Below are 26,334 nucleotides of genomic sequence, written 5' to 3' on the forward strand. Positions count from 1 at the left end.
CTATGTATATAAACAGCCCTTCCTCCCAAACCTGGTTAGACAAGAATGTTCCTGGGTGTGGACTGCCTTGTATAATTAACTGCACAGCTGTAGCTTCTGATCCCTGGTAACGTCTGTTTCTTTCTTTCCCCCTGCGTCTACCTAGGATAATCCAGGCGTTCTCCTCCTCCTTGTAGGAGCTCCAGGTGCGTCACTTGGGCAGAAACTTTCCTGCATTCCACCATCATTCTTTGCTGAGACAACGACCGGGCAGACGTACCCGCTTTGTAGAGGGTTGGGAGACAGGAATCGGAGGAAAGACTGAGGAGTGAAGTCAAGTCACACTGTTAGACGATGGAAACGGGGAGTGCAGCAAGGACAAATGGTACCACTGGGAAGCCAGAGGATGTGAAGAGTCCATCTGCCCCCAAAAAAGAAGAAGAAGTGAAGAAGACCACAAATCCTGGTGGAGGTGAGAAGGAAGCTTTGAAGGGCACTGGCGGTGCTTCTTTGGAGACAGGGCAAATCAAGAGCTCCCTCTTCTCTGGGAGTGACTGGAAGAGGCCCATCATTCAGTTTGTGGAGTCGTCTGATGAGAAGAGGTCAACCTACTTCAGCATGGATTCGGCAGATTCAAAAAAGATGCAATATGCCAGTGGACAGATAGGAGACATGAGGAGACCACCCCTCTCCTTTGCAGAGAAAGGCGATCTCAGGAAGCCCCTCTTCTCCTTGGATTCCAAAAAAAGCTTCTTGCCTAGTGAAGGGGAAGGGAGGAAGTCATTGTTCTCTGGGGGGCAGATGGGGGACCTGAAGAAACCTTCCCTTCCTCTGGTGGAGACAGGGGACCTGAGAAGATCCACCTTCAACAAGCCTGACAGAGCGGCTGGGTCACGGCCCAGGGTGAAGCTCGAGGATGTTCTGTGCGATTCCTGCATTGACAACAAGCAAAAGGCCGTGAAGTCCTGCTTGGTATGCCAGGCTTCCTTCTGTGAGCTGCACCTCAAGCCCCATCTGGAGGGAGCAGCTTTCCGGGACCACCAGCTCCTGGACCCCATCAGGGACTTTGAAGCAAGAAAATGCCCTGTGCATGGGAAGACCATGGAGCTGTTCTGTCAGACAGATCAGATGTGCATCTGCTACCTCTGCATGTTCCAGGAGCACAAGAACCACAGCACGGTGACAGTGGAGATCGAGAAAGCAGGAAAAGAGGTAATGCTCTTTTTATTGCAGGTTCCCATCAGTCTTTCCAAAGGACCTCAATAGTACACCACAGCTTTTGCTCTCCAGCCTAGAGTCTCTCCTAAAATCATGTCTGCAATGTAATTCTGGGAATCAGGGGTGGTGGACAGGAAGCATTTAGTGGAGAACTGATACTGCCTGGGTTCTGCTGCAATGGGATTGTGGCTCTCCTAACAGCTGATTACAGCAGCATAGCGCTGCTGTTGTGTAGCACACGGGGTTGGTAGGGTGGGTGGTGAAGAACCTGGTTTCCACCCCTGGTTGCACCTCTGACTTTCAGCAGAAGCTGAATCAAAGTCCGAAATGCTAAGTTTTAAAAAAACGGTCTCAACTTTTGGCAGTGTTTATGTAGTGTTACCCACAGCCAGAAAGGTGGGTCAATACTCAAGTTCAGGACCTCCAGAATACAGGTAGTCAGATCAGTGACTGCTCAAGTTACTAATGGCTGCTAGGTTACTATTGAAAATTGCCACCTCAGCTACTTAGAGTGAGATTATGGGTTTTTGGTTTTCTTTTCTTTTTTGTTATGGATATAATAGTGTCAAGCCCCACCTATGGAAAGTCTTTTCAAGCTTAGATGAAGAAAAAATCCTGGTGCAAAACATTATAATTTCCCCTGAAGTGTTACTACAGTAGGTTCAGAGGATGGACACCTAAGGAGATGAGGCTGGTATGTGAAACAGTGCTTACTCTAATGAAGTGTCTTCCAGCTTTGTTTGCTTAAAGTCTCATGCTGTTTGCTTTCTGGGTGGATGTATGATTATTCCACTAGGTGTAGTGAAGATCAGGGTCTCACCATGTCTGGTGCTGTACATCCCCATAGTAAGAGCATGGCCTAAAGACCTTCTGATCTAAGCAGACAGAACAGGACAGATTACAGAAAGGAGACACATGAAACAGTAATGTAAAACAGTTTGCCTAGAAACACACAGACAATCCATGGCAGAAAACAGAAGGGCACTAAGATCTGCTAAATCCTAGTTTTAGGCACAGCCCAAGTCAATGCTCTGATGCGAACAGGCAAATACAAGTACTCACTGTTGGAAATTCTTAAGTTACCCTTAATATGGGAGAACAGTTTAACTCTTTCTAAGGTGCTAGGAAGATTTATCTCATAAGGCTGAAAGAACACCTTATCTAGAGCTTATCTCTGACTTCTTGTGCAAATTTTTGGTCTTTTCTGGCAATGTCATCTCCAGCTTGCAGCCTTGCTGAAACCAGACAAGGTTTCTTCCATGTCTCAGACAGTCTTTCTTAAAGAAATTCCTGCAGGGCTCGCCAGTCTGCTGTTTGTTTCATAATTGCTTGTTCTTGTGTTTTTGATGTCAGCCCTGATCATAGCATATGCTTAACTCTCACAAAGCTGCGTCTAGTGTCTGCCAGGTTGTCCAATTCCTCTTAACCTTTTTTCAGTAGAAACGGCTAACAGCTGCTCTGTAAGGAACCAAAGCTGGCCAGAGCCTTCTTCCTGTGGTTGGATGGACCTAGAACACCTTGCTTTAAAAAAGGCAACCATAGCTGGGCACAGAAGACTTCACATAATATTTAATTTATGTCTGATTTCTTTCTCAGAGTCTTGTTAGCTCCATGCTTTAGTAACTGTACTGTCCTGTGCTGTTTCTGCTGCTGCTAAGCCTAAAGGATTTAGGACTTTATCAATATGAATCATACACATGTGCAAGTTTCTCTTGACAATGGGTTTTGACCATGTTGTAACTTGAGTGAGTATTCACTCAGACAAAAACAATTAGCAGGAAAGCTGTTGCTTACAAGTGTTTATTCCTAGCCCTGATTTATTCACCATTGGTGGAGCCTTAGCAAGAACCACAAAGACGAACGAAGGAATGAACATTTCCAAGTCCCTGTGTGCACCACCTATTCTTTTCAAGTCTTGCAAATCAGCCGAGCTGAAATAGGACCACAAATTGGAAGAGTGGCAAAGTGTGGCTGGTGCTGCTGGCCTTTGTAGAAAGAATAAACAAAACCCCTACATCAGGTTAACACCATCCCTGCCCCATTTTCACAGCTAGGCATCCAAGCAGCTCCAGCATACCTTTACTGCCTCCAAATTTGCTAACTATGCCATGGGACTGGTGGCCAGAAGACAACTGTATCCAGACAGACCCTTTCAGAGGGTGTTGGTTGTCAAGGAAGAATTGGTTTAACTGCAAGGATTTCCCAGTCTCTGACTATACTGAGGCTGCAAACCCAAAGAGGATTCCAGCAGAACTGGGCAGGGGGAGGTGGCGGGGGGCAGGGAGCTTTTCTATGCTGTGAGGCGCTTAAGCCTGACTGTCAGTCTGGGTGCTCAGCAGTTTAGTGGCACAAAAGCGTCACATAAAAGGTGTATTATGCTTGGTTTAGGTACATCTGTTCCTTTTGTATTGCAGAATTAATGCAGGTTAGAGTCTCTTTCATGAGTTTATCTTTGCTATAGACCTGCAGGGAAGAGAGGTGCTGTACTTCAGTGTTGGGAAAGCAAGGGATAGCTTAAGATCCTTCTGTAAAATTAGGTAACTCTGCTTGCTCCACGATGCAGGCAGAGACAGTACAGCTTAAGAGAAGAGGAATGCAAACAAGCCAGTATACAGACACCTATTGGGTTAGAGCATTTAAGCAAGCAGTGGAAAAGCCTGATGTTTCTGTCTGTGGAAGAGAGGGAGAATACAGCAGCATCTTCCACTTTTCAGGAGCTCGGGATGAGAGACAGTCATTGCCTTTCCTGGTGTGCTGCTGAGTAGGCAAGAGCGAAAGGCACAGGGGTCAGACAGAGAAAACTTGGCAGGAAAGGCAGGAACATTTTTTCTGAGTTTCCACCCAGTGGTATTTGCGTATTTTACCCAGCAAACCTTTAATGCCTTCCCCAGATCCACTTTGCATTAGTTTCCTGCTACAGACTTAAAGGAAAAGCAACCCCCACCAGAATCAGTACAAGAAACTACCACGAAAAAGTTTATGAGGCTGGGTAATAACCACACACAGTTGAAAAATGAGAATTGTCAATAGCAGCTTGTACAATCCAATAAAACCTGTAGCCAGCTTGATTTATCAGCAGAACTAGAGCCCCCCTTTCAGACAGAATCCTTCATTTTGAAAGGGGATCCTTCAATTCAAAACTTCTTTTACAGGCCTATTCTCAAAATGACACAACTTCACATATTACTGACAGTCACAGAGCTGTAAATAACCTGGCATTATTATCCAGCATTAGCCTTAGTGCTCAGCATGTTAGGTCAGTTCTAGTGAAAAGCACTTTGATTTTTTTCCTTTAATTCTTTACCTTTAAAGAAAAGTTCACATTGTACAGCAGGTTTAAAGAGGCAGCAGAGAACTGCTGTGCAGAAACGGAGGCTGGGTGTTCCTCTTTTCAACAAAGCAACTTTTAAAAGGGGAGACTTCACAGAGTCTGAACTAGGCTTTGAAGTCAACCGTCCACAGAGATGGATCCAGAGGGATTTCCATCTGAGCCCTCTCTGTGTTGCTTTCACTGTCTGAATAGAGAGCAAACAAGAGTGTATCAATGTGCCAGTGGAAGGATTTTTGGCCTTTCCCAGTGATGCAAGGTTAGGGCACAATGGGGCTGTAAGACCTTATCTACACTAGCTGTGGTTGCTCTGTGGACACAGCTTAAAGTAGATGCTCTTTCCACAGAGAGGGTGCAGTTACCTGCAGGATGTTCTTCCTAGCTGGAAGGCTGTGGAAGCTGACCTGCTGCAAATTGTGATTTAGAGTAGGTTTCCCTGTTTGCCTGCACTCTGAATTAATGCCTCTACAGTGAGGACAAAACCCAAGGAAAACCCACGAGTTTGGAGGTAAGGAATTCTCTTGAAACTGTGCAAAGCAGAGAGCCTTTTCTGGCCTCCGCTCATGCAGTGACTAGTGGCATTTTTGCAGGACACTGGCAGAGCCTCCAGAGGTTGTAGCCCACTGACACCCACCTCTGCTTAACAAAAGCTTAGACAGAAAGACTTTAATGGCAAAACCAGCAGAAATGATGTCTCAAAAAATTTGCTGATTTTTCAGCTATGTCATTTCCAGTACAGGCCCTGTACTGGGACAACTAGTTTAAACACTTCTTCTCTAGCTTCATTATTGCATTTGGTTGTTGCTGTCAGGTAATTAGCGTAGCTCTTCCAGGCTGGTGACACAGGGGTGTTCCCTGATTCAGGGACCAGGTTCCCAGAGCATTAAAACATGATGATGCTTGTATTGCTGCCTTGCAAAAATGAGTTGCATCCTGATGCAAGACTCATAATCTCACATCTCTGGGCCCTTTACAGGAGAAGGGCTGGGTTCAGTTATGGATGTTTAGGTGTATGCTCTGAACTTTCACTTAGGCCTCTTGACTGTCCTAATTAACTTACAACTCTAACAGGGGATCCTCTCTTAGCTCAAAGACACTCTCAGTGCCAGCATTTCTCAACTTGCTATAGCCAAACTGAATGGTCTAAACCTGTATTTCCCAGACCTTCTTCACTGTTAGTGTTGTTTCTGCAGCGTAGGGACTCCCCCCGCAATAGGTACAGCTGCTATATTATCTTCCACTAGGACCTTCTGATCCCCAAGTCTCACCCAGTGGATTTGTTCTGGGTGGTCCATCACATAAGGGGATCAGGGATTGTTGACCCTGGAAAATCTGAGACATATGAGGAAGGCTAGGAGAGAAGTTTCTTCATGGGGAATGAAGCTGAGAAGGTGACTGTCCCTAGTACCTGTAACTACCCAACTGTAAATGTAACACAGGATATACATGGACAGCTAAAGTAATCTTGCAGCCAGCCCGAGACCGAACAGGGCCTTAACAACATCATGAAATCACCATTGCTGATCCCCTTATGTTGTGGTCCATGTCCAGAGCATCCCTAGTGAATTCGCCTCCTTGTGCCCATGTCACCAGTTCTTGTACTATTCCATAGTTTCCCTGGACCACTTTTGGACCTTTTTTTTTTAAATGGTAAAAGTAGTTTTAATGTTTGTACTATCATGCAATGAAACACCTCCCTTCACGTCCCTTGCTGGTGTCTGTACCAGTGTTTCCTTTTGCCCTCAGTATGGGCGTTTTAACCCAAGCTGAACCTGGATGACTGTGGCATTTGCATCCCGGCTGTTGGAACTATCTCTGTAATTTCCATTTGCAAATCATAATTCTCACTCTAAATTGTAGTGTGGGTCTGCTCTTAAATAGTTGTTACATCCCATCCCAGAGGCACCCAAACTACCTTCCTGGGTGAAGGGATTTTTTAACTGCAACAAGCTGTTAAGAGTTAGCTATCACTTTTGAGCAAGTAATAGTTTGCAAAATTCCTTTGAGACCCATCTTAATTAAAAAGTACTATAAAAGTATAATATTGTTATTACGACCTTCCAGCCATCACCTGAAATGTTTTCCTGTTACCTTTCTTTTCAAACCCCCTGTGTTTGGGAGTGTCTGCATGGCTGTGAAAGGTCTGCTCTTCTCAAAAAAAACCCCTTCAGTCCCTCTCTGTATGATTTCACTCATGTCCTTGTCGTAAGAACGTCCTGATGTTTAGGGATGTGGAGGAAAACAAGATCTCCCATTGTTGAGGAGGGGTGCTTTTTACTTTGCTAACAATTAATGCCATCTGCATGTAGCTCCGTGGCTCGAGAAATCAACTTGCATTAGAGTGTAATTTCACATATTGGTTACTACAGTGTGATGGATATCTGGATCTAAAACGCTTTTATCTCATTGCATTTCCCTGCTGTGCAAAGATAGTGCACACCTTTGTGTCTTGAAGCAGAGGGCACCTCACAATGCACATCAGGATGGAAAAAAGCATGCATTCCTCCAAGTCACTGTCTTGACATTATGAAAACTACAGGATCAAGCTCATGCCTTTACTCTCTTGATCAGTAGTAGGGTGAATTTTCTCACCTTGATACCCTTCCATGTCTGCTCTGAACCCCTGTAGAATATGAGCTCATGACTGCATTCAGTTGACTAGTGAAGGGTGTCCAGGTGTATGGATAATATTTAGAGGGCCAGTGCTGTCCCAACTCTCAACAAACAAGGACAATGACAATATGAGGATGCAGCTCTTGTGGCACTGAGACACCTTGAAGTACATTTGCCTTTTTTGTTCCCCCTTCTGTTTTATAAGGCAGTAAAATAACTATCAAATTGTTTCCCCTCTATAAATAGAGATTTTCTAAATTGGAACAGCTAGAGTCAATGGCTCTCGGAGGCAGCTGTGCTTGATTCAAGCTCAAGAGGATGTTCAGACACTACGGTGTCTGGCACCAAGGCAAGAGCCCTGACAGGCTGATTTCCTTGGTCTGAGCTGTTTGACAGTTTGTTGCCTGCTCTTCATTGTATGATGCTGTTTGCTACTCCTTGAATGGAGAATCGAAAACTTTTAAACTCCCACTCTGAGAGCAACTATGATCACAAAAGACGACTCAGGTTTTCATGTTTATTATGTTCTTGGAGGGGCGTAAAGTAGTGGGAACTACACCTTGTGTTTTAACAGCAGCGAGACCTCACAGTGTTAATTGCTGTGGGAGTGGGTTTATCCATCCCTCATCTCTCCTGCCTCTAACTGTTGGCCTAAATGCAAGTGCTTTTGGGTAATACAACGATTTGCCAAAGGACCCCACCTGAACAGTGGGTTTTGAGAACTTTTCTAATGCAACACAGCTCAGTTTTGGAATACAGGTAATTTCTGCCAACTGCATAGTTCCTGAAGAGCTGTGGGGATAAGTGTCCCATAGCCAGATTGCCTGTAGTTACAGTTGTGCTGTGACCAATCTGTACACACATGAAATGCAAAAAAGATCTTGAAATACGTAAACAAAGGCTTTGTCATGATCTGTTGGGCAGGGATGTGGTGAATATGAACAGCCGAGGGAGGGGTTGCCCAGAGTTAACGGCGCAAGGCATTACTAATCAGCCAGGTCCTGGTCTGATCCAGAGACATGGCATGCACACCAACCAGCATGTTACACCAGTGCATGGCTGCCCAGCCCTCCACAGGCTCCAGTTGTATGAACTGCCGTGCATGCAATTGTCTGGTCTGAGCTTCCCTGGGAAGTCAGTGCAAAACGAAATGCAAATGAATCCCAGTGAAGTTGCTGATCTAAGCCAAGCATGGTTGACTACACCTCCTCCCTCCTCCTTTTGTGTTTTTCATTTTTTTCCAAGCATTCCCCAGCTTCATCATAACATGAAAGCTCTCAATTCAGAGCAAATTAATCCACAATCCTGCCTAAACAGAATTCCTGCCGGAGGCATCATCCTCTTGTTGCAACACTCGTCAAACGTCATTCCATAATTATATGAAAACTGTTATTGCTGCAGAGGCACACCCTGGGATGGGCCCTTCACTGCATACACAGCTGAATTTTGAAACAGACCTCTTCCCCCTCCAGCTAATGACTCTAATGTGATTAAAAGTGGCACCATGACGGTAGCCTAGTAGGTGGGTGCTTCTGCTGCTGTCTTTGCTGAGGGAGCTGAATCTCTTGACCCAGCCAGAAGCTCTGGGATCTTGTCCAGTGTCAGCACATGATCTCCATTTCAAGCAGTGCCAGGAACCTGTACCTCCCAGCTATTATTGTTCAGGGCCAAATGCATAAGTGGAAGCACAGTGCCTCTTTGAAGTAGGCCACCCTCAGCCCCAGTTCACGAGACTCCCCTCTTCTCACAGGCTGAGCTTTCACTGCAGAAAGAGCAACTACAGCTGAAGATCATTGAAGTAGAAGATGAAATGGATAAGTGGCAGAAGGAGAGGGACCGTATCAAGGTGTGTATGGGATATTCTTTTATGTTCACGTCTCTTTTTCTCCTGTACTTGTCACTTTTCTTTCTCACATCCTCCCTTCCTCAATTTCTCTGCCATATCCAGCTCTTACTCATTCCATTCCTTATCCAGTCTCTATCTCATCACTCTCCAAAATTCACTCATGCCAAATCTTGGAAACAACAACTCCCACTGAAGTCATCTTGCAACATATCCTGCAGGAGATCAAGAAGAAGCAGCGCAGCCTTGTTACAAAATGATCCAAGGCACCTCCCTGCTTTGGGTCCCTTGTAGTTCTTCAATCACAAGTAGCCAGGCTGACTTGGAAACAAAGGTGTGCTGCTATTTTTTTCCTCCTAGGCCACACAAAAATAAACTCCAGAAGGGCTCTGAATTGCCCAAACAGAGATAAGGGAACAGGAACAGATGCAGTTACACCAACAAACATCTTGTTTACAATGAAACAACTTATTTCCATACTGATATAGGGCTCCTTTATAATTATTTTACCACGCTAAGGGTTAGAATATAGAAATGGTGCTGTTTTTTTCATTTATACCCCAACTGAATAGAGAGGTGAAAACACTATTTGGAGACACCCCAGAAAATTTGCATTATATTAATAGGCAAAGTCATTCTTCTCCCTTTTATGTGGTACACACACATTGGTTTGCCAGGTCTGGTTTTTGTCTGCTTTATTATTATTATTACTATTATTATTATTATTGGAAATCTGACCTAGCAATTTTTCCTCTGAATATAGTTACATATACAGTCCTTCTGAGAAATGTTTCAGAAGGACCTAGAGGCCAGGTTTGTAAAAGGTATTTCAGCACCTTTCATCCTTTGAGATGGTGGGAATTTAGTCCTCAAACTCTTAAGGAGACAGAACCATGATTTAGAAGGTTAAACAGTGTTTCTAAATATCAGCTAAAAGAGAAGCTCATGAATTGAAATAAAAGATATTTTCTTATAATCGGGAAGACCGCATGCCCTGTAGATTACACACACACAATTATTGCATGAACAAGTATTACTTCTCTCGGTACGGTTTTCCTGGTGCTAAGACTTACATACCTGGAGTCCTCATAGTCACAGTCTAAATGCTGAGATTGCTTGGACATATCCTCTTCTATATCCCTCTATTAGCAAGTGTTTCCCTGCGAAGTTTAATATTTTATTTCTCCTGCATCTTTCCTGCTGCCTCCTCTCTTTGCCCCTTCCCTCTGCAGAACTACACCACCAATGAGAAAGCCACAGTGGACCAGCATTTCAAAGAGCTGATCCGCGACCTGGAGAGGCAGAGGGATGAAGTGAAGGCTGCCCTGGACCAGAGGGAAAAGATTGCATCAGAGAATGTGAAAGAAATTGTGGATGAGCTGGAAGAGCGGGCAAAGCTTCTGCGGGAGGACAAGGAGAACAGGGAGCAGATCCACCAGATCAGTGACTCCGTGCTCTTCCTGCAGGTAACTGAGATCTCATTTCCCTTTCCTTTTTTCCCCCCATGAGGACAGGATTTGTCCCAAAGAAAATCCCAAGCTGCTGTAAGGTCTGTTATTCTTCTCCAGTTCAATGCACGTGTATAGCAAGGACCAACCCTGACATTTGAAGCTGTGTCTGCTCTGGTAGGTGAAGAATGAACTTAGGCGTGTCAACACCTGATTTTTTGTAGATGGCTACAGCTCACAGACAGAACATTTGTCTGCCCCCTTCATATTCACTATTCTCCTTTGCACTTCATACTATTTGGAGCCTAACATTAGCCAGTTCCCTAGGATCTAGTCTCTGTCTCTTATGTTTCTCAGTAACCTCTCCTCCCTTCTTTTTGACAGGAGTTTGGGGCTTTGATGCGGAATTACGTCCCCCCTCCATCACTCCCAACATACAGTGTGCTGCTTGAAGGGGAGAGCATGAGCCCATCTATGGGACTCCTCAGAGATGACCTCCTAAACGTCTGCATGAGGCATGTAGAGAAGATCTGCAAGGCCGACCTTGGCCGCAACTTCATAGAGAGGAACCACATGGAGAATGGTAGAGTATCAGAGATCTCCCTCTCTGGGCAAACCCTAGCTCAGGGTCAGAGGAGATGACGTGTGATGGGTGTGCTTTCACACAGGATAAAGTAAGCAAGGACCTAAGGAAAGTGGGAGAAACACTACGGGTAGCTGAAACTCATTCTGGAATATCAGAGCTGTCCTACCAGACCTATGTGGGGCTGGAGCCAGTTGAACTGCCAGGGATTTAAAGTATCTCATGTGTTTGGACCCAGGGGTCCAAACTAGCCCTGCTTCCCTGTTTTGCATTATGGCTTCACAGTGTTTAATTGGTTCAGCCACGTCCCGCATGGGACTTCAGAGCAACACTTCTTTTGGGGGTGGAGAACACTGACCTTTCCTTCCTGCAAGAGACCAGCAGGGACACTCTGCCTTGTGACAGGCTCCAACAAGCTCCTGCAAGCTTAGCACGACAGTTTCTACGTGGAAGACTGCACAGGTATACTAAGGCAACTCAGTGGCTCACTAGGTAAATTGAGAAGGCAGTGGCATTTCTGCCACTGTGAAGGTAGCCACCCCAGCATGGCAATTTTGAAATCCTGTAATTAGCCTATTTGTACAGCTCGGTTAGCACATTTGCTGTGCTGGTATGACATATTATTTTAAAACAGCCTGTTCCAGCCACTGCTTGCCTGGCTGGAACATGAAATACCCTGCAAGCACCTGTTGCTGAAAAGCTAATACCAGATTTTCCAAGTAAGAAGGTGTCCATTTTGGTGTTCAGGATAACCTATGACTTGAACCGGCATAACTCTCTCCGATCATGCTTCTCTGCACGTTCCACTAGGGAGAGGTTTGTTTCCTGCCTGCCCTGAGCCAGGATGTTCAAGGAACGTGCAGTGCCAAATGGTCCCCACACTTCAGGGATGTTTAAGGATGGGTGATCTTTCTTATGTGAATAGAGAGGTCATGGTCAATACCACAGCACTGAAGGGAATCTTCTGCATTTTAGAACACACTTACTTCCTGTGTCTCCCAATTAGCTCTGAGAAAGGACTTGTCTTGCAAGGTCACACATAAGATTAGGAGGACAGGGCACTAGAATGGGACTCCACAACTGAGGTTCACTTCCCAGCTCTCCCACAAGCAGCCTTGGTAACCTTGGGCAAGTTACTTAATCCCATTAATTGACCTCTTGCACTAAGAACAATAGAGATCAGAATTAATTGTTATCTCACTGGGCTGCTATAAGGATATAATCTATTAATAATTATGGAACCCCAGATACCAGAACAATAAAGGTCAAGAAGCTGGATAGGTAACATGAGGATAAATTGCACCCTGTTGTCCACGAGGATGTGTGACTTGAAAAGATGCAGGAATAATCCCAAGTCCAGTTCATACAACACAAGCAGATGAGAAACTCTGCTGCAAATCTGAAAGAGCACTGTTATTTCATTCAAATTCATAGTACTTAGTAGACTTTCCTCTCATATTAACATACCACCTTTTTTCCTGGGCAACAGCCATGCAAATCACTCCAACTTCCTTCCAGAAAAGACAGATCCACATTGCAAGGTGATATGATAAAGGAGGAGGGGAAGAAACAGCCAAAAAAAACCCCAAACCCAAAACCCCAGACAAAAAGCAGTCCACTGAAAAGATCCATAGAAGTCAGAACAACATGGGTTCAGTATTGGTCAATACGCTAATGTTTTTCAGAGCCTGGGTTTTGTGAATCAGCCTGTCTGGCATTCAAAATCTAGATCAATAAGAATGAAGGTGACACAGGACCAGAGTATGTTTAGATCTGTGATGGGAATCACTAGTATGCATCAAATGATAGCCTGCTGCCTTCCTACACTATGGACAGAAAGAGTAAGTCGCTGGCCCCAGGGAGACTGCACTGCAAACAGTTCATTAATGTTTATCTAGTACCATCATTCCCCATTAGACATGAATTAGACAGACCAGGTATTTCTGGTCCGGAGAACCAACCTTTCAGAAAAGTCAGGAATCATGTTCAAAGTGTTGACAATGCATAGCTAAAGCCATATTTTTAAACTCTCTGTATCCTTAAAGTAGTACCAGGAAGTGAATATTACTTGTCTTCCAACACTTAATACTGCAGTGCTCCTGGTCAGATTCTCAACACTCCATGTGCTAAGGTTTGCTGAGAAATTTGGCCATAACTTAATGCAAGTAGATGAGAAGCAGCTCAGATCCAAAAATCACTTTTTTACATTTCTGTTCCTTCTTTGGTCACCTGGCAATTTGTAGAATTTCCAAACTCTGGATGGCATAATGCCAAAGGGGTTTAGGATTCCTGACTACTCACAGCATTTATGAAAACTAGAAGAGTGGCATAAAAGCACTTTGCATTCAAGTTACCGTTGCTTAGGAAGTTACCTTCCATCTGCTGAGCTGTTTTTTGCCAATCCTGAAACAAATACATTTTACTTGGCCATTTGTACAACCCAACAGGAGTATGCATATGTTCAGTTCTAGTAGCTCTGTATAAAGACTGGCTACTTCTTGGCCACTTTTAATTAGGGTCCCCTCCATGTTACTGATGCCAGAAGTCCTCAATGGTACTTAGAATCCGTGGGACTCAGATGCCAAAACATTTGCGAGCAGGGCAACTATTGCCAGAAACCTGGGCACTTTCAGAAACTTTACCAGGTATTTAATGGACACAGCTTGAGGCCTGCCTAATGAGAACAACAGTGGTATCCACTCAGTTGGGAAATGTTATTTAAGGTGAGTCTCAAATTTCAGAGCTCTCCATTTTTCAAACCACAGTTACATTTGAAAGAGGACAGCACTCTGCATCTAGTGACTGCAAGGAAATAACTCCACGATTACTTAATGGATTTAATTAACTCCGACTCCCCCTGAGTCATTGCAACAAATTCATTTGCAACTGGCTTGATCTTCTAGCGTAAAAAACTTCCCAGGAAGAAATATTATATTAATGGAATGAAACCTGCTTAATAGCAGACTCCAAAGGGAATCCACTTTCTTTTAGTTGTCATAACAGGTACCTACTTAGTAGTGTGGCAAGGAGGCAAATAATCAGAGAGCATCCAGGGATTTTAAACAACACAGAAATAAATTGGAGAAATAACATAGAAGTTTGTTCAGTGACTTAAGAATCAAAGAATGGAACCATTTAAACAGGGGAACCAAATTTACCCCTTTGCAGAGAACAATGGGTTTATATAACACTTGAGGCCTTAAAAGAAAGTATTTTTATGAACAGCTGTACTGATAGAGCACCATTTTCTGTGGATCAGAGTTGGAAGACCAAAACCAGGGTGTGTAAAGAGTAGGTTTCATCCACTTTGCATGAAGCCTGAACCAAAGGCCCTTGTCCAAGACCCCTTGTCCAAGGAAGCTAGAGCTGTTTGCAACTCAGGTTTAGCATCTTTCTTTAAAAATTGAACAAACCATTACATTAAGCCCTCCCAACACTGACTTTCTTGAGCTTTGTAATACTGGCAGTTCAAGGTCTGCTGGTTGAAAGCCAGCTCTGTGCATAGGTTAGACACACAAAAAAAGCCAAACACAAACCACCACTTTGAAGCAGGATACATTTTTAGCCACACGGCAGTATTTTGATAGGAAAATGCCTGAACCCTCACAAGTCTCCCTATGGATTTTTAGCAGATAGCATATCAACTGAATGGCCAAATGCTTCAGCTATGCTATGCATCTAAGGGAGCTTTTTTATCCCAGGCTGAACCTCTGGGCAGCTACAGCACTGCTTTACCTCCCAGCCAGAGTCCTGCAGAGGAATTACAAAAAGAGAAGAACTTGTTTTCAAAAGGCAGAACCATCTCTCCTGCAGCACTTGAGGAAGCAATTCTAGTCTGTTATCCTCTTTCCCCTCCTCCCGTCCCTCTCAAGGCCACCAAACTACCTCTTCCAGCTCATGTCCTGCTCTGCTTCTCCAGGTGACCACCGGTACATGATGAACAACTACGAGTGGAACCAGCCTGACAACTTGAAGAGATTTTCCATGTTCCTGTCTCCCAAAGGTATGGCACCCTAATGGTGGTCAGGTTTCCTCCAAACACAGTGTAAGAAAGGAACTTCATCAATAATTTGACCCAAAATTTGCTTTCCCTCATATTTCCTGCTGTTCCCTAGACAAGATAAGTCCCTCTGCTTTTGTTTATGCCAGGTCTTCTCTCCAGCCTACAGAGCTTTGAGAAGTTTTTGCCTTTTCATCTCAGACAAGGCAGCAAAGGTTCTCAACTCCATGGGGGGGAGCTGGAGCAGCCTGACTCTTGAAAGCATGTGGTTTGTGAATATAGGGGGGTTTTAACATGTGTGACTGGGTCGAAGTAAGTGTTATTCTCTGCCAGAGGCTTACCCTACTGTGGTATCAAGTATGAAAGCTACACTAGGCTTGCTCTGCATTAGGATTTTACTTTCACCAGAAAACATACTTTTTCCCTACAGGGAAAGGATCGAAGAAGTGAGGAATGTGTCCTAAAAAAAGCAGGAGTCTGGGGTTCTTTTATGAGCTCTGACACTGACAAGAAGAGCCCTGGTGATTTGCTTATGTCCCAATTGTTACACGAACATTACAGGATGAGCCTTTGGAGTGAATGACTGTTTCAACACATTCAGTTGTAAAATGGCAGCTGCTTCTAAATTAGTGGCAGGACCTCTAGAGCAAGAATCAGAGTGCTAAAAGCATAGGCAAAGCAATGCCTGTAGAAACAAAAGAACAGAGAGGGTAGCACAAAATAGGGAACCAAGTTTCCTCTGGTCCCTAGAGAGCAAGGCCCTGCCTGGATTTGCCAGGTGTTTACAGCTGCTGCTCTGCAGAGCCAGAGGGAGGGCAGGGCAAAGGGATACACAGCAATTAGCAGTGGCACTCCTCTGAAGGCGTATTTGAAGTGTGGTGTTGCCTGCTGTGTCGTTAGGGTTTTATGGGGATAACCCAGATCCCAACACTGAGCCCTTTGTCTGGATCTCCACTCTGCCCTTCTCCTCGGTTCTCAGCCCACGCCTGGCAGCTCACTGGCCGCCCTGCCCGGCGCCGTGGGGGTGAGGACGCTGTTTGGAGCAGATGCCAGGGCAGAGGCAACATTCCCAGTTCAGCATCAGCAAGCCTTTAGGACTGTTCCCTGCAGGCCCCCCAGAGTTAGAGGGCACCCTCTTCATTAGAGGCTGCAGAGGGGCATTTTGCCAGTGGTGGGTTAGTTTTGCACAGAACCTGTCTCCAGACACTGCCTGGATTATTACAGCTGCTGTTCTGCCCCAGCTGCTTCAGGGCTTTACAGGCCCTGTGCTATCAGGGAAACACATGTTCTGCTAAGCGGAGCTGCCGATGTCTCAGCCCTCCATCCAAAACTGTTTTCAACCTTAAGGGATGGTGGAAAGTTAGTTCTAAAATTGCATGGGCTGAACCCATTTCTACCCAAAACGTGGGGCTTTGGGTTCAGGTGGAAATAGCCCAACATGCATTTGAAGAGGTGGGGGCGTGGGGGCAGCGGGGGGTGGTGATGGGAAGAACACAGCAGACAGTGCCATTCTGCCATCACCACTCCCATCTGTGTCTGGAACAGGGCTGAAACCTGACGTGGTGGAAGCCATTTGTGGCAGTGCCATAGCATGGCATAGCCTGGCTGCTCACCGCTCTGGACCATAGTGCCTCGACTTCTTTGCTCCTCTCTGGAGGATCAGCTGGTGAGACCTGGGAGCAGGGGGCTCCTGCCTCCCAGCTGAGATCCAGCATCCCAACCTCCTGAAGGGTGTGCCAAGAGACAGGGACTGCTAGGTACAGGGTTTCTGATTTAGTGCTCTTTATTAGAGCCAGAGGGGACATTTGCTGTATGCAGTCAGCTAGAGAGTAGCGTGAGGGTTGTGCAGCAGCTTGCTGCTTCCTGCAATGGGCTTTTGAATATACAAATACTGGGGGAACGCTTGTGCCACCTATACGCCTACATTTTCCTGAGAGCGCGGTCATGTTGCCTTCCAAAACTACTCATTCTATATTTTCTACCAACAAAGTTACTGCTTTGCACGTGATTGCACCCACGGTCTTTGCTGAAATGGGGATTGAACAGCACTGGATTCTCCACCAGGGTGAGGGCCCAAGCATGAGCCCTTATGGGAACATTTTGATAGAAGGCAACCGGCTGTTGAAACCACACTGATGGGGACTTTGGGAACAGAATGAATCAGTAGGCAAAACAGGAGACATGACCCACTTAGCTTGCATGCTGGCTACCAAAGGATATCCAATGAATAATGCAATATACCTATAATCATTTAACTCTCTAGAGCCTTCTGTGCTCTATCAATGTGTCATGCAGAAGTCCAGCGCTGCCTCCAATTGCATATTTTCTAAGGAATTCCACAAAATGGGAGAAGAAGAAAGAGGACCACCCTTTGCATTGCATAATAGGAACAGAATCCTTGAATAACTCATGATAGTTTTGTAACACACCCTTTTTCTTGCTAGGTTGGATCACTGCAAATTCTGCCTGAGGCCATAGTGGCAAGTCTGTTTGCTGCATTGAGGAATGCTACCCAAGCAGTGCTCTGCGCTAACTGCAGCAGCCCATACTAGAAACTGCTTGGATTTGAGCTGAACCTATAGGTTTTTAAGCCCTGCTTAAATACAAGGAGACTTCCACTGCTCTTGTCATTAAAGACAGTATCACAGAGCATCTGTCTGCAGGGATGACATAATGAGGCAGAGGGGAGACATAAAAGGTTTCAAATGCTGTCTAAAAGATAGAGGAACAAGCTGTTCAACTGCTCGACACTCCTTTCTGTCCTCTTCCACTGAGTTTTCTTCTCCTGTTGTCGCGAACAGTTTGGCAAAGCCAGGATGAGGTTGGAAAGATCATCTTGTGCTTTTGGAAGTCTTTGAATGAGGAATAGAAGGGACTCAGCACCCAGAGGGAGGGAGAACTGCTTAAATAGAAACACTGCTTAAATAGAAAAGCAGTCCACAGGATGGCAGCATAGCAGCTCAAAGTATTCATCTCTTTTTCACTCTTCTGGGAGTCCAGTGTCTCACAAACAGGGTACAACAGCACTAGTCTGCATCACAGCATGATGTCCTAGTGAAACCCCGGAGCACATCCCTGTCATGGTGGCCGAGGCAACGTGTGCTTGAGCAAGAAATGTTCCTCTACTTGTGTCTCTTGAGCATTAAATCCAAGCCTCTGCCTGCCGGTCTCTTTGCAGAATAGTCATGTCGAGTAGACAAACCTGAGTTGGCAATTTAATGCACCTAAAGACAGCTCTGTGGCAGTGAAAGCGCTTTGTTCTCTAAATGAGAAGTCTATTCACGCTTCCCTAGAACGCAAGAGAAAAAAGACCAGGCTCTCCGCTACTCCCTGGACCCAGATTTCTGGTTTGAGACTGCTTTCAAATTGGTGGGGACTGTTTCATAGAGCAATGCCAGGCACAGGCCTTTGAGCCAGCTCATCAGGAGCCGACTGCTGAACTGGATGCTCTTGTTTTACAGCCAGTTTCAACCCACGATCATGGGAATTTTCCTCCTTCCAAGCAACTGAGGAAACACTTGGTATGGGTAATTCCATCTTCAGTTTGAAAGGATCTAACCCCCGTGCCACAGCCTTCTAGCTGGCTAACCAACCTTTTCTGCTTCCCTCTCAGCTGTCCTGTCATCTATCAGTCACTGTCTCACAGAACCATCTCTTAGCTGGGTTATCAGCACCGCCTGCATACACCCAAAACCAGGGTCTCACTGCTCTATGCACTATCTATATAGGAGGGAAAGGCATCCCTGGTCCTCATCGTTCAGACAGTGAAAGAAGATGGAAAACATAGGTGCCAATTTGTAAAGATCGTGAGATACCTAACCAACTGCAAGTGATGGGAGTGCCAACATCATCCAAGGCAATCTGTGGAGGTTGTGGCAGAACAAGGAGAGGACTCCAAATACCCTCAGCCAGTCTCAGAGGCACAAGGCTGCTCTTCTCCATCGTACACACACCTTTTACTTAGCTCATAAGTTCTCAAAGACAGAGCTTGTCCAATGTTCACTGTCTGTACAGTGTCCAGCACAATGGGGAGGGCGTGCTTTGAGCTAGTGTACTGAGAACTAGCAGCAGCGAGCCATGCCTTTTCTTCCCAGATCCCCACCTTCCTTTTTCTCACCTATATTTTCTTTCTTTGCTTTGTTCATGCTCAGAGGGTCCTGCCTTTCCTTTCATTCAGAGGCAGCCTACAAGCATCCCCGGCCACTCTACCTGGGGAGCCCTGGTGACTCACAGCCACACCTAAGTTGTTCCTGCTTTTCATGCCACAGACAGGCCTGTCTCCCTCTCATTGTCTCTGCTCTCAGATTCATTCTGGCAGCCAGGGCCTGACCCCAAAGAGGCCAGGAGGGGAAGCCTTGCTTTAATTTCAATGGGCTTTGAATAAAGCCTCAACTGCTTTGGAGGCAAGGGAGCTTTGGCAGTTAATGTAGCTTTCCCTCATTACTCCAGTCTCTGGAGATGCAGTTTACCTGTGAGGAAGCTGCTGCTCTTCAGTCACACCTGCACTCTGGGTCTCTCAAGAGAAAGGCTTTTCCCTGGAGCATTGAGATTTCTTCACACATGCACACTCTGTACAAGGGGACCCCACAACTGACTGCTCTCAGCTGCCTTTTCTTACTAAGAGAAAAGGGACAAAGCTATTAGTTCCTGTTTTCCCCCAAGCTGGCTGAAGGTAGTTTTGCAGGATGTGTTTTGAAATGCTTGGCTTCCCCACTGCAGCACACAGCACCATGGAATAACGCAACCTCTTCTATCTTCCAGTAGGCAATGGTACTAAGCTGCCTTTTCAGTTCTCCTCGGTGGGACAGAATCCGCCTGGTGACTTCAGCAAACAGTCTGACGGGAGCCTCTTCACTAAGACTGGTACTAGGCATTTAGTTTTTTCCCCTTCTTCCCCTTTTTCAGATGATAAGACATTTAATCCTGTCCTTGCTCCCCCAGAGAAGGCCTGGAGCAGTTCTACACCTGCCCTGTCCGTCAATCTTTTAGATGCACGCACGTGTTCACATAGGCAACTTACTCTGCTGAACCAGGGCAACAGGAGTTTATCAGAGAGTGTTGAAAAGTATTAGAAAGTTATATCGAGTGACTAGTTGAAGGGTGTTTACATTTTGTTTGTAATGGGTAGAGATGAGAATTTTAGATTATTTTAGAGATGTAGGGACCAGGAAGAGAAAGATACTAGGATAATATGTTCACAGCCATTTACCCCTCTAACTTCATCAGTGTTTTAAAACACCTATTGTCCTGAAAGAATAATAGCCACTGAGCACAACCTTTTAAAAAATATGCAGTAGCTTCCTGTTCTCCATCTGAACCAGAATCCCCCACTCACCATCTCATAATCATCTTTTCACTGCCCACTAGTTCAAGGGCACCAGAGGTGGAATCCAAGAGCATCAGCACCTGCCAAGCAGAGTCAGGTCTGATTAATTTGCAAATGGGAGATGGTGGGGAAGGGTCATTGTCTGATAGTGCTGAAACTGGTTGTGATTCAGCAGGGTTGGTATTATTTTTGAATCAGAATGGAGCTGGTGTGCTGGAAGGGGGTTAGGGCTTATCACGCTGCCAGAGGTACTGTCATTAATTTCTGACATGAAACCCAGGCCTCGGCTCTTTGCACTAATTAAATAGCCTATAGTGTTCTTTGCGAGAGTCAGAATGCTTAGTTCAGGACTTGGCCTAACTTTAATTGGACTGATTGCATTCCACCTCTCTGCATTCCTCAGACTTTTTAATTAGACAGACCTCCTTTACTCCCTTTTTCTAACTGATTGGGTGGTGGAATAGGCATCTGTCTGACGGCTGTTGTGTCCCACCCCAGAAATGGCTGCATTTCAGTGTTAAGCAATGCAATACTAATTATGTGGCACTTCCAGTCCAGCTACTCATCTTGATGATTGCAAGGGGAGACGGGATGGTGGCAGGGACTGATCTATAACATGCTGTTTTATGTTGTCGCAGCTTATCCTTCAATAGTGAGACATCAGTCTGCAAAGGTGACGCCACAGACATGGAAATCCTCTAAGCAGTCTGTATTGGTAAGAAATATACCCTTGGTGTGAAAGCATGTGCACAGCTTCAGCATACCTGAGCCTTCAGAGACTAGGACTTGGGTCATATAGAGATGGGAAAGCAAAAGCCTCAAGTCAACAACTTCTATTATTTTTTTTCTGTGGTTAACTGCATCCACAGAGGGATACAGATAACCCCTACCCCCTGCCCCCGCCCCCAGCTCCACAGCTCTGGGTTGTAGGAATAATCAATACTTCAAAATGATATTATGAAAATATTTCACCCTGGTCTAAAATTTGATTGAGGCTTCTGGAAGCTATACAAATACTATAGAACATATGCTACTCTCTGTAGTACTTTTCCTCCCTGCAGGGATATCATACATTCTTAGCAGTCTGTGACATCTAGAAAGGACGGATTGTGTAAATGACATCAGAGACACCATATAAAAGTATCTTGCTAATTACATCCTACAGTGGGCAGATGCAGTATCAAAGGTGAGGGGTCAGACTAAAATCATAAATCACTAGAACATCTGTAAGTCACTCATTTCACACTGTTAGCACAAAGCAGGTAACAGTGCATTATAAGGGGCAGAGAACAACTATATTTTAGGTCTTGTAATCTTAGGTATACAAGGTTAACAAACAGTTAATGCATAACCACAGAAACACTAAGTTAATCTGTTTTTCTTGACATCCATTCACACTGTGCATTAAGATCTTGCATAATCTGAATTAAGATCAAGTTTTTGCCCCCATTTCGGCAGATGAAATCTATTTTTTTTAATTCTGATTATATATTTGTGAAAGATTATTTACTGTTCCCTGGAAATAAGACTTGTAAGAAGGAGAGGGTCAAAAATCAAGAGCATTCTCACACTGAAGAAAGAAAACGGAGGAAACTGACAACACTTAGAAAGTGGCTGCCTAAGGACTGCAGCTGTATGTCTCTGCTGATTTTTCAAGGCCCCACCAGGAGATGAATGCCAGAGAAAGGGATGCTCCTTGGTAGACTGCATCACTTTCAGAAAATCCAGCCTTGAGCCTCTGAAAGTGCTACAGCAAAACATATCTCCTAGGAGCAGCAAAGTTTTGCAGTATCTTCTGTCTTGTGTTTGATCACCGCCTTTCTAAAAGATCATCTACTTCACCATGTCTGTGCTCAGATAGAGGCTCTTCCCAGTGATTTTAAATACCAACATATCCTCCCTGATGGTGGTGTTATACTGGGGATGTCTGGTTAGGAAAGTGAAGTCTCTGTTTGCACTGGAGGACGTGAGTATGGCCTTCTTGGCCACATGCACCCCGCTGCACAACGGTCGGTGTGCTGTGCTCCACGGACGCAACCAGTGCTTTCCTCAATCCCCATAGAGCAAGCCCAAGTAACTTCTCCCACATGAAGTCACCAGTCTTTTTCTGTCTCCCTTTCTCTCTCATGCATACACTCGTAGCAGCTATTTTATTTTTATAGCCTATATTCACCAGATAGCCCTGAACCTAACAATTGACTTGATAAATATAAGCATTAAAAAGTCCCAAAATAGAAATGCATGCTCCGGACTGCAGTAGCTCTGCAGGAGCTTTTATGGTCTATTGGGCCAATAATCTAGCCTTTAAAATAGTCTTAAATATGTATTTAAGTAATACACATTCTAAAATCTCTGTAAATAGCAATTTTTGCAAAGGACTATACTGTTCAAGGAGGAATGTCTTTTTAACCCACAGGGAGTTCTTTAAAACGAAGGTCCCCTCTTCCATCTCTTAATTATACTGGAAATTAAAGCCATAAAACGAAAAGAATTTCAACAAAAGGGAAGATTGAGCAGGAGGTATTGAGAGTCAGCACTGAGCAGCAAGATGGGTTGGGTTTGCTCTGCCCATGCTTCCAGCCTCCTGCCATGCTGGTATTAAGTAGTGCGCTGCAAAAAAATGTACCAGCATGCTCCTGTGGGGTCTCTCCCACCTTCTGCAAGCAAGATCTGGGCAGCAGATCAAACCTAAGACAGATCAGACATTACAAAAACAGAGTTGTTCCTGATTGCCGTGGTCACTGCTTCACTGGTGTAAGCATATTCTTATCCAAGCTAAAGATTTTACCTTGAATAGTGCAACCAGCTATCAGAATTAATAAATTGGCTTTTCTGTTTTGCAATGATTCCAAGACAACACTAGGCTGCATGACAACTTCGCCACGTGTTGCTTGTTTGTAATGGTGCAGATAAGAGTGAAATTCCAGGCGTAGGTCCTGGTGAGAAGAGATGCAATTAGGGACTGCAGTAAACAGAGACAGGAAAATGGCAATTCCTTTAGGCTCTGCCCCTGTCTCTCCACTTATACTTCTGTTTACACAAACATTTAGTACTGGGCCATGCAACATGTGGAGGCATGAATAAACAATACACCACTGTGTGAGAATTTCCATGCACAAGAGTTTTGGCTTGCCAGCCAGAGAGCACAAATAAATGCCATGTGACTTGGTTGATGACGCGTAACTGTGCATGGCTTTAAGCGTGAAAACTCCCATGAGTTCTCAGGTTAGTGAGGGATTAAAAGACACTGACAGAAGCATAAGAATAAAGGTGACATTCCTTTTCTCCCTGAAACCTCTCATCAAACTATGACTGATAGTCTGAGATTGTATATGATACACAGGCTCATTTGGGTCAGGAATGAAGTCCATGCAAAGCATGTATGTAAATCAAAAAGCAACACCATTTGATCACTCTAGCACCTCCAGTAATAATATCAGGTGGTGCTGCTCTGCAAGAGGAAAGACTGAAGGTGTTAAGATAAGAGTACATTAAGATACATATGTTTGGGCTACCTAGGAGGGTGAAGCATAGGCAGTCAGAAAGAGAAGGTAGGTCAAACTCACATGCCCCAAATTCTCCATTGCAGTCACATTACCGCCCCTTTTACGTCAACAAAGGCAATGGAGCCACTTCCAACGAGGCACCTTGATCCCTGAAGATTTAGGGAAGAGCTGGCAGCACTTGGAGTGAAGACTCAGCTGCGGATTTTCATGGATGTACCTGCTACTGTATTAACCTTACTGCTCTAATCTCTGCCAGGGAGAGGGAAGGTGCAGAAGGGAATAGCCTTTACTAGAGGAAACAAGGACTTTTTCCAAATCACCTAATCACCTTGAAAGCTCTGCAGGCCCTAACAACATAACCCCACCCTCTGCTGTCACCTCCTTATTCCCTCTCTGTCAATGCCCTTCCTTTTGCTTCTGCAGAGCAAGCTGCTCTGCTTCTCCCGGGAAGCATGCATGCTTGGGTAGCACCGCCACACTCTCTGCTGTACTAGTTGCCCCCTTGCCCTGAGTGTGTTTATATGGCCATAGCTGTTAAGTCCTGGTGAAAGGTTCCAAGCTGGGGGGCCCCAAAGGTCTTCTTGGAACGGAGAGGCCCCAACCACTGGGAGCAGTGACAGGTTAAATTTCTTCCCTTGCCTCTTTACCCTGTCACCCAGCCCTGCCTCAGACAGGGACGCACAGCTCTCACTGGGATCAGGTCCAGCAGTGCCACCTCCCTGAGATCCCTGCAGACTGCCCCAGCCATGCCAGTGGTGGCACACTTCCTCAGGGCCCTTTGTCAGCTCAGCTCTGCTCCTGCTGGCTTCCAAAAAAGCCAGCCAACAGGACCTATATGGAGCTGCTACAGCCCAAAGCCAGCTACCGGTGGGGGGCAGCGAGGCTTTCTATTCCATTAAAGTATCCCTCCAGCCACCTTTTTAAATTAAAAAATAAAAAGAAAATCCATCCTCCTAATACAAGATTGATTAGATGCCATAGGTGTTGGGTGCTTTTTGTTTGTTTTATTTTTTGTGTGTGTTTTTTTAATTCCCCTAAACCAAAATTGATTTATATATTGTGGTTCAGGTATATTTTCTGCGATGGGAATTAGTACCATAGCATTTTGCTTGGGATAATATTTCTTATTTGTCCCCTGGATAGATGAATCACATCAGCACCCGGCCTGCAAACCAGCCAGGACTGGTTAACCTTTCCACGATCTCACTAAGATTGTTTTCCTTCCCCTTGGGCAATGCTGAGAGGTTGGGTCCATGCTATGCAAAAACCTCCCCGGGCCAGTCCATGGGAGCAGATGGCTCATTGCAGGACCAGAGCCTTCAAACGCTGATACGCAGCTTCAGAACAGAGAACCAAGACCTGACAGCTCCTTGTCACGGTTTGCTCTGTTCGAGCGGTTTTTGGAATGGCTTCCCCCACCTTTCCTACCCCCATATGCTTGCAACACCTTGCTGAGAGAAGTCACACCTATCGCTCCCTGAAAATTATTTTCTTGCTAATCCCCGTGCAAAGATACTCAATGGTTTTTAATCCGATACCTCAGACGAAACTTCTGAGGCTGAAAAGTTGGTTGCTCCAGAATACTTTAAACAGCACATATACTTTTTTGTTTTTCCTTAATGACCAGAGGGGAAAGAGATAGCATGGTAGAGAAGGATGTGAAGTAAGGGAAACTGGGACAGAGTTGCTAGGAAATATACTGAGGGGTTTGAGTATGTGTGTGAAAGGATAAAATAAGCCCCACCCCAAATCTCGCTGTTTGTTTTGCCTCCAAGCAGGCGTCCAGTAATAACCTGCGTCCCTTACGGTCCAGTAAAAGCTTCCACCGCCTGCTTTCTATTCTCCAAAATGTGGGCATGATTCCTCCTCCTCCTCCAAAACTCAGCTTTTAAAAAGTCTCCTCCCTGCCCTTTCCTGCCCCAAAGAAGGCCTGCTGCGGTGTCAGCTGGGATCTGCACTGCCCAGCACACAAACGACTGGCTTGAGGAAGCAAGTGTCCCCTTCCTCCCGCTGCGCCTCCCCGCCGGGTCTGCCCTACCCCACCTCTGCAGCCCCCGCAGCCTGTTCCCTCCCCTTCCTCTCCTCGCTTCAAGGGCCTCGCTGAGACCTCGCACACACACCTTTTCACACCAGCACGCTCGGGTGACAGGAATGGAGCTGCTCCCCATTTCTGTTAGCCTGGGAGGATGCCAGGCCTCCCCTTCCAGCCCTGCTGCTCTCCCCGCAGTCCTTTGCCCCTCCAGAGTGCGGGATGGGGTACAGCTCCGCACCCGCTGCACCTCGCAGTCCCAGGGAACTAGCAGCGCGGCTTCAACGTCTATTGTGCATGAACTGTTTTTATCATGTTTGTCTTGATCAGCAAAGCAAGAGGAATTCCAGCTCCTCAGACAGGACACGACTGCGCTGATGTAAATGAGGCCCTTCACATGTGCAACATACTGCAGAAATAAAGGAGAAAGCTCCATATCTGACCAAAACCCTGGGAATGAG

At 45.4% G+C, this 26,334-nt stretch overlaps 1 protein-coding gene across 2 annotated transcripts; it reads left to right on the top strand.

The window, feature by feature from the left end:
- Nucleotides 1–148: 148 nt before the first annotated feature.
- Nucleotides 149–24,769, top strand: TRIM29 (tripartite motif containing 29). 2 transcript variants are annotated; one of them, XM_009501245.2, is made up of 9 exons: nucleotides 161–1,191; nucleotides 8,889–8,984; nucleotides 10,214–10,447; nucleotides 10,814–11,012; nucleotides 14,932–15,015; nucleotides 18,474–18,533; nucleotides 19,774–19,875; nucleotides 20,977–21,053; nucleotides 23,928–24,769. In XM_009501245.2, the coding sequence occupies exons 1-9, from the start codon at nucleotides 334–336 to the stop codon at nucleotides 23,988–23,990; spliced, it is 1,773 nt and encodes a 590-aa protein (XP_009499540.2). In that variant the 5' UTR covers nucleotides 161–333; the 3' UTR covers nucleotides 23,991–24,769. The 2 variants fall into 2 exon arrangements, with proteins under 2 accessions (XP_064326877.1, XP_009499540.2); XM_064470807.1 differs by lacking the exon at nucleotides 18,474–18,533 and having other exon boundaries at nucleotides 149–1,191.
- Nucleotides 24,770–26,334: the final 1,565 nt, after the last annotated feature.

This window comes from Phalacrocorax carbo, chromosome 21 (assembly GCF_963921805.1).
Source record: "Phalacrocorax carbo chromosome 21, bPhaCar2.1, whole genome shotgun sequence".
Classification (NCBI taxonomy): Eukaryota; Metazoa; Chordata; class Aves; order Suliformes; family Phalacrocoracidae; genus Phalacrocorax; species Phalacrocorax carbo.